Source organism: Seriola aureovittata, chromosome 2, assembly GCF_021018895.1.
Source record: "Seriola aureovittata isolate HTS-2021-v1 ecotype China chromosome 2, ASM2101889v1, whole genome shotgun sequence".
NCBI lineage: Eukaryota > Metazoa > Chordata > Actinopteri > Carangiformes > Carangidae > Seriola > Seriola aureovittata.
In genome coordinates, this window is record NC_079365.1 from 25959699 (window position 1) to 25968665 (window position 8967).

The following is an 8967-nucleotide window of genomic DNA, read 5'->3' on the forward strand; positions in this document are numbered from 1 at the left end:
TTTTCCAGGGTGAATCCAAAATCAATCTAGACGTAGTCATCAATTCACAGAACTGTGGTTACGTATGTAACGCTGGTTCATCGGTGCATAGATCCGTCTCAGACTTGTTTGAAAACGCAAATGCAGTTTTGGATTTCTGGTTTTTCAGTGTCAGTTTTTATTTTCCGTTTTCCATTTCATGATTTGTTATTTCAAAAACAAAACTTGATTTTTGTTTCCTTTGTCTCAGCCGCAGATTAGTTGATCAACACAAACAGGAAATGAGATATTTGGCAGCATATTTTAATCAGATTAATATGGATCAAGGAGTCAGTGTTTGTTTGTTTTTTACAAAATGAAATTCAATAATTCATCACAAACAAGGTACAAGAGAAGACAGAAAAATCATCGTCATAACTTTTTATATTAAAGCACCATCAAACAGTTATCAACATTATATTAATCTTAATCTTAGGATTAATAAAATATCACGAATGAATACTTACATTCATATTTACCCTGATAGAGAATTATTAGGCACCATGGTGATATAAATAAAGTTTTTATAACAGCAGAAATAAAAAATAAGGTTGATAAACAAAAACAGGAAGAAGCTCTAAAAATGCTCAAAATACAATTATAAAATATATACACAATATTTGTGTGTGTGTGTGTGTGTGTGTGTGTGTGTGTGTGTGTGTGTGTGTTCAGACAGCAGTATTGATGGTGTTGTTATTATTGATCTCCATTCTGCTGATCAGTTCAGTCACCAGCTGCTGCACAGTGTGAGAACGCAGCCGGCCGACCTCCAGGACGCCCTCATGGTTCACACTTTCAGAGTCCTCATAGCTCTTCACCACCTGACAGATCAATCAATCAATAATTAATCATTCAATAAACTACACTGCAGAAAGTCCTAAGAACTCTTTACTAGGCAACATAGATCAGTAAGTCATTCAATCAAACATCTGGTGGATGTTAATGATTGATTGACCCCTGCAAGTCAAGTATATCAATTGTATTGATCAGTTGATCAGTCACTTTGTTTCCTACAGCTTTATTATTTTTTACAGTTCATCAATCCACCAAACCAATTCAACCGATCAATTTATTGATCAGTGTGTTCACTGTGTGTTTACCTTGTTGGTGATCAGAGAGAGACCAAAGACTCTGAGACCGCAGTGAGTCGCTACGACGACCTCAGGAGCCGTACTCATACCTGTAAACACACAACACCTGAGGGGTTACTGACACAGGTCACAGCAGCACTGACAGTACTGGGAATAATACTGGAATAATACTGTGAATAATACTACTTGTACTTTTTGTACTTCTAAGAATACAGTCACTGTAGACACCATGATCAAGGTAGATCATCCTGTACAGGACAGATTGCAGATTTAAAGTGGAGGGGTTCTGCAGAAAAACTCGGAGAGTGCTACCTGGTCAAGACTAGGTTTTCGGTATTCCAAGCACTTTTCTGAGATGATTACCAAACAAGGAAGCAAGTGTCATTTAGACAATTTGATTAAAATTGGGTTTTCTCAGCAGGGCAAACATAGCTACTCAAATTGGCCGTGCATACAGACGAGGAACTGAGCAGCGAGTTGAGGAGAACAGAAAAATGTGAAATAGTGCATCATGTCATTTTCTGGTTTTGCATCTACTCAGAGCAGTAGTGGTTAGTGGTTAGTGGTTAGTTCATACTGTCACAGTAATGCAGCCTCTAGGGGTCACTAGCAGGACTTTACTATTTCTGGTTTCTGTGTGTGTGTGTGTGTGCGTGTGTCGTACCGACAGCATCCACCCCCAGTCGATGCAATAGTCTGGCCTCAGCGATGGTTTCAAAGTTTGGCCCTCCCACCATGGCGTACACGCCCTCCTGCATGAGGCTGGCCACGCCCAGCTGCTTGGCAATATCCAATGCTAGGCAACGCAGGCCTTTGTCGTAGCAACCTGACATGGCTGGGAAACGAGGACCGAACCTGTAAACAACAAACAGTAAACAACACGACCAACAGCTGAAACAAAACAACAATAAAAACAGCAGTATCAACACTTTGTTTCCATGACAACTGAATTCAAACACAAGCATATAACATCACAATATGATCACACTAAACAACAGGAGTGTGACAAATAATCAAACAACCACACAAGAACCAAAGAATTTATAAAAACAGAAGAAGAAGAAAAACAGACATGAAACAGTGATAATATCAGAACCAGGTCATACTTGTCGTCGTTGGGTCCACTCAGCGGGTTCAGACCGACCAGTCCAGGGAAGTTAACGTGGTCTTTGATGATCATGATGTCACCAGGCTGGAGACTGTCAGCCAATGAGCCGGCAGCATTTGTCACAATCAGAGTCTCCACGCCCAACAGCTTGAAGACTCGAACTGGAAACGTTGTCTGACAGATGAAGAGACACACACACAGACTGTAAATACACTAGAGCACCAAATGTGAATTAATCTGCATCTGAAAAAAGTCCCCAACAAATTCACTATTTCCTCCTGTTCCTGTGACTTTTGTTAAAAGCTTAAGTGGCCAGATGGTTTAGTAAATTACTGAGGCTTTTTTTTTTTTTTAAATGAAACTATATATTTGTGAGATAATTTTAAAGATTTATGTCTTACAGTCTAATGATTATCAAACATTATCAATGATCAAATCAACTTGTTGCTTTCAAGTTTTTAAGTTGAAGGTCTTTAAGGTTTAATGGGAGTCCACATGTCATTTTGGTTCCAGGGCCTCTATCAGAGCTACAGGTTCATATAGTTAATATAACAGATATGATGATGTTTTAAAATAATTTTTAAGATTGTAAAAACATATGATCATATTTGATGATATTTGATTTGACTATTCATAGACATTTTAAGCAACTGGAAAGGAATCACATGCAGTTACCTGTTGATTCATGAGGAGTAGTAACTTTAAATTTTATCTGAATGGTTTTTGTGTTAGTTCAGCAGTTTCGTTGTGAAGGAGCCTCTATACAGCACCACCTGTGTGTGCGTGAGTGTGTGTGTGTGTGTGTGTGTGTGTGGTGTGTGTGTGTGTGTGTGTGTGTGTGTGTATACGTGTTATATAGAAGGAAACAATAGCAGCATTGAACAGTCTGCTAAAAGGCTGCATGTGACTGAACCCATGCATGACCTGAGCTGGGTTCACACACAGAAACACACAGACACACAGAAACACACACACACACACACACACACCATGTTACAGTTTCAGGTTCATGTTGCTGATTACAGTCATATGTCAGCTCACTGTAAGTGTTTGTGTGTGTACGTATGTGTGTGTGTGTACGTATGTGTGTGTGTGTGTGTGTGTGTGTGTCTGTGTGTGTGTGTGCACGCATGTGCATATGCATGTACTGTTTCCAATATCAAGGATTTATTTGCATCTATTAGTTGTTGTTCTGTTTGTATTTACTATCAGTTAAATGTGGAGAAACTCTGAAATGATGCATTCATGGCAATGTTCCAGTGTGGGGAAAATGAAGTTGGTTTGAATGCAACACAGCTTTATGGTTTTTGTTTGCAAACACAAAACCACAAGAAATACAAAAACAGAGTTTCAGTTCTTGAGAATGAAAACATTTTTCATACATTGAAGACATTGTCCGCCACTCACTTCTTCAAAGGACTGTTCGATTGTTCAGACTTGGAATAAGCGTGTAGGATAAGAAATTGATTCGTTCTGTGACGGTTCCCACAAGTACAGTACAGACATATTTGTGTGTGTGTGTGTGTGTGTGTGTGTGTGTGTGTGTGTGTGTATACCTTGCAGAGTGAGTGTCCTTCGTACATGTGGAAGCGACCCTGCATGCACACACATGTCTTCCCCTTCAGTTCCCCGAAAACCAGTCGACCTGCATGACCCTGCACTGAGACACACACAGTCAGGATCACAGTGAGAGGCAGGAGTAGTGATGGTAATCAAACCACAAAAAGTTTACAGCTCGCATGTAAATCAACCTGTAATTAACACAACTTTGGAGTAGTTTTCTTTTGATGGAGTTAGGCTAGCAGTTTCCCCCTGCTTCCAGTCTTTGTGCTAAGCTAGGCTAAACACAACCTGTCAGTTACTACTCATGCATGCTGTAGTCAGTTTCATCTTTTAATGGTACCAGTAATGCTGTCTGCAGCCTTTGAGCACTTATGTGCGTGAGAAAGTATATAGTAATATTGATAAGAATAAAATTTATTTATAAAGCACTTTTCAACCTTTACACGGTGCTTTAGGAGAATCTTGATGAAACAACTCAGCACAATGAAATTAAATTAAATCAGATCACTGAAAGTACAGAGAACTATTCATAAAAAGATTTTCATTTTTAAATGATTTTTTAAAATACAACACAATCGTGCTTTTGGAGACTAAAAGTACAAACAGTTTGTGAATTTAACACAGTTGATTAATTGAAATTTTAACATAGATTTACAGTTGTTGGTCTCAATTAGTTTTGTCTCTTCAGTTGAAAATAGTGGGCTTTAATTTTATATTTGGACTCTGTAGGTCTACTACATGAATTTACAGCTGCAGAAAATACTTACAGTCTCTGAACATATATAAAAACACGAACTGTTAAACAATAAATGAAACAACTGTGAAAGAGTTTGCTGTCCTGCACATTACAAAACAAGACGAGATCGAAACCTAGTACCTGGCTGGACCGTGTTTGGTCAATGTGCAACAATTGATGACGTAGTCGTGGAACCGCTGTAAACAACTACTTTCAATGCAAAGTGGCTAAAGCCTCGTGGAGAAGTGGCAAAGATGTCACTGGATGACGTAACACACCAATTACGTCGTTGCATCGTATTTTCATTTTTGCCATAATGTCAGTGGGTTTCAGCTCGTTATCTGTTTGCTTCTCTCCTGCTCTCTGTTCACACATATCCAGTGTTTTAATACAGCCGACTTCCCAGTAAATCTTTTCTCATTTACATGTCTTTCTGTTTCTGTCAAAAATCTAGATGCTGTCAGTTGGTGACAAATCTATTTCATACTGTTAACAGTAAAATGAAACTTCATCTCCACCTGTGCTCTGGGGGAAGCCTGGTATGTCAGAATAAGCGAAGGAGTCCTGACACTTGAGGGTGTCAGCGAGCATCCCCAGTCCGGACCCGCAGATTATCGCCACCTGGGGACGGTGCCTCGTCTGAGACATCAACCAGTCAGCTGTCTTCTGGTATTCGTCATGACTGCGGACAAGAGAGAGAGAGGAGGAAATTACCTTTGATTATATAAGAAATAAATTATTATCAAGTTTCTGTTAATTCATTCTGAAGGGACTACAGCTCTGAGTCACACCTCAGAAACAAAGCTAAAATAATTCAAACTGATAGTCAGAACATAAACCTATAATATGCTTAAATCACCCTGGAGACTCCTGAGCATCTGTGTTGACAAACATTGATGATATCGGTAAAAGAACATTTTGAAATGGGAGTTTGCAGTGGTCAGAAATACTTGAATGATGAAGATTAGCTGTGCAGAATGGGTACAGTCACATTTTCTTCCACTGTACCTACATGTAAATTCCAGTGGGAACCTTTACATACGTCCATGCAACTAAAGCACACTGTAAATCCAAAGCTGTTTTATGAAGTGTTAAAGATGTTCAGTCATGTCCTGGGGTCAGTACCCCAACAAGGGATCCCAAGATAAATCTGAGGGGTCACAGGCTGATTAAACAGACTGGAAAGAAGAACATTATTCTTCAAACTCTCTTCTAATGTTTGATTTTGTTTTTTTTGTGAATTACTGAGTAATTTCACATTTTCAGGCGTCTGGATACGATTCAAATAGAGAGAACGTTTTGCTTGAAATGGTCACAGCAGGTCAATATGCAATGACAAGAGGTCACAAATACACACTGTCCATAGTCAAAAGCCAAAAACCTTAGGAAATAAATGTTTTAAAATAAGTATACAAAAAGATCTTTATACTGGAAATAACACAACAGCACAACATGAAAACATATATTTGATACATAAGAGTGAAATAGGAGTTTTCTTACCTGATCTGCTCTCTGCTGTGCATGATGGACGGATGACAGACGACTGATGATGACGATGATTATAAAGCAGAATGGATGTGTGTGTGTAGCAGTGAGCAGCCTTGTCACTAACTGTGCATGCGTGTTTGTGTGTGTGTGTGTGTGTGTGTGCGTGACGGAGGAACAGTCAGAGTGCGGCCAGCTGATGCTGATCGGTCTAGATATTCACTGGTCACATGCTCCTGATTGGTCAACAACCCGTCCATTCAGCGGCAGCACCCAATGGAGCCACAGTGTGTGTGTGTGTGTGTGTGTGTGTGTGTGTGTGTGTGTGTGTGTGTTCTATCTAAACAGGACCCTGGGAGTTTTTTTTTTTTTGGTTGTGTAAGCAGGGTCTGGTTTTGCGTCACGCCCCCGCTGACAGTAACGTGATTTTACTTCAGTGTTAATTCACTCTAACTCTGATCCTAAGGCTCAGCACACACACACACACACACACACACACACACACACACACACACACACACACAAACACACACACACAGAGAGTCAGCTGTCCAAACACACACTGATACAGTCAGACTAGATGTATGAATATGGATGGACAACATTACAAATATTTACATGCACACGCAGGCTGCAGTATTCATTACAGCCATAATGAACATGTTGAGAAAATAAACACAGACAAACCAGCGCACACCCACACAAAGTTAAGAGTTAATTTCAGGTCACTCTTTCACTCACTCAGGCAACAGTGACACCTAAATTAGCACCAAGCTCACAAACCAGCCATGTTTTCCTAAACCTCACCTGCGTAGGGTGCAGGCCAAAACGACCTTCACCGTGTTATATAATGGGTTACTGTTTGGACACTTTTATGACACGTCTCTCCTCTGTTGCCAGGGTAACCAGGGTCATATAGATAGGGAGGTAGGAGGAAAGCTTAGACTTAAGAGAATATTGCCCAAATCTAGTTAGTGTCAAGGATGAGCTAAGTTGGGAAAAGAACAAGACTATGTGACAATGAGGATTTCGGTGACCGATATTATCTTCACATATTGTTTAGAGTAAAGTTTAACCTATGGAGCAAGGTCCGGTAAAATGTTGCAACCATGTGATACTATGGGGCATAAACCCATGGTCAGACACGACATCTTCAGAACTTGGTGTGGCACTACTATAATTCACTTGTTCATCACTTTCTCCGCAGCGCGTCAGCATTCAATAAACACTTCTGCCTGAGATATCTGACCTCCTGGTCACTGCGTTTTCTTCAGCTTACAAGAATTTCAATCACAACAATATCCAATTTATTTTTCTTTTGTTTATGATGTGAAATTAGGGCTAAATGATTTGAGGGAATTTTCAATAAAACAAACAGAGCAAGATTGTCATCATTGACTCTTCTTTGATTGTTTTTGGTCTCCAACTCCTGAGGAAACTATCCGGCTCTTTCATTGCTAAATGCTCCGAATGTTCACCAGCAGCGTCTGTCTGCTGTTTGGTGCTGAGCAGGAAGGGAACTGTGGGTTGTTTCTGTGAAACAGCTGAAGATTCTGGAGATTCCCTGTGGGGAGCAACTCCTTTCAAAATACCATTTGCTAAATTATTGTAAAAATAGCAGTTATATCAGCTTTAAAGCAATAGTTTGACATTCATGTTCTCGCTAAGAGTTAGATGAGAAAATCTATACCACTCTTATGTCGGTGAGGTAAATATAAGGCTACAGCCAGCAGTCAGTTAGCTTAGCCTAGCATGATGACTGGTTCTGTCCAACCGTAACAAAATCTGCCTACCAGCACTGCTAAAGCCGACTAATTAACATCTGTACCAAAAATAAGAAATGTAAAAAGAAAAATTTTCTGTTTTATGTGACGATTTCTAGATCGGAAGCAGTAGATATCCTAACTAGTTTTTGTTGTTAGCTTGCTAGTGATTCAATAGCTTGCAGCAGCAGTTAGCAAGTTATCAAGGTTTACTTGTAAGCCTAGCTGAATGAACCAGGAATGAACCTGTAGCTAGCTGACAAGCTTCGAATGAGCAAACATTAGCTTAGATCATTATGAATAGTTAAATTCTGACATAAGCACAATTAAAAATGTTACTAGATCAGGTAAGTTTAATTAGTCAGACTTAGATACAGAGCTGGATTTAATATAGAAGAAGTAAATTGGGCAGTGTAATAAGCAATCACGTTGTATCTCATGACCACTAACACACTGCACATGTTCCCCTGCTGCTGCTCTGATCAGCTGCTGCTAATGAGGCTCATGTGGATCCGATAGACTAGGACCAGAGCCGGCCTGGAACCGGTCGGACCAGAAGAACCGACAGGAAGTGAGCTTTTATTGTTCCCTCTTCCCAGTCATACCGCAGTGTCAGAAGTGTCAGTGTCCATCAGAAATGAAAACCTGAACTATTAGCCGATTGTCAGTACATCTCCCCCTGCAGAGATGAAAGCTGAATGAAAAGCTAACAGGTCACATATGACTACGATGTTCTCCCGTCTGAAAATAAAACCAATTAATCCGTCTGTACTTTATCCAGTCTCTTGTCTTTTAGTCTGACACGTGCCCCGTGTGTGTGTGTGTGTTTTATTTAACAGGAGCCATGTGGAAGCTGGTTAGCAGGTTAATGAACAGAGCGGAGCTGGTGGTTAGAGACACAGACAGATTGATGTTAGGCCATATTCAAGAAATGTTTTACACTGACACATACTGTACACATGTACACACACACACACACACACACACACACACACACACACACACACACACACACACACACACACACACACACACACACACACACACACACACACAAAAAGCCACATGTCATGAAACGTTTTATAATATAGTTATTATTATTATTATTATTATTTATATAATATATATAGTATATAATAAAAATTTTTAGCCATGCTAGCAGGACAGTTTCAGGGATGGCACTGATCCATCACTTTGGTGCAG

At 39.8% G+C, this 8967-nt stretch overlaps 1 protein-coding gene across 1 annotated transcript; it reads right to left on the reverse strand.

Moving 5' to 3' along the window:
- Positions 1-261: 261 nt before the first annotated feature.
- pnp4a (purine nucleoside phosphorylase 4a) lies at positions 262-6163 on the reverse strand. Its single transcript, XM_056400513.1, has 7 exons — positions 6017-6163; positions 5035-5198; positions 3774-3877; positions 2216-2391; positions 1774-1964; positions 1119-1198; positions 262-839 (listed from the first exon to the last, which is right to left on the reverse strand). Exons 1-7 carry the CDS (start codon positions 6037-6039, stop codon positions 687-689), a joined length of 891 nt encoding a protein of 296 aa, XP_056256488.1. The 5' UTR covers positions 6040-6163; the 3' UTR covers positions 262-686.
- Between the last annotated feature and the right edge of the window lie 2804 nt (positions 6164-8967).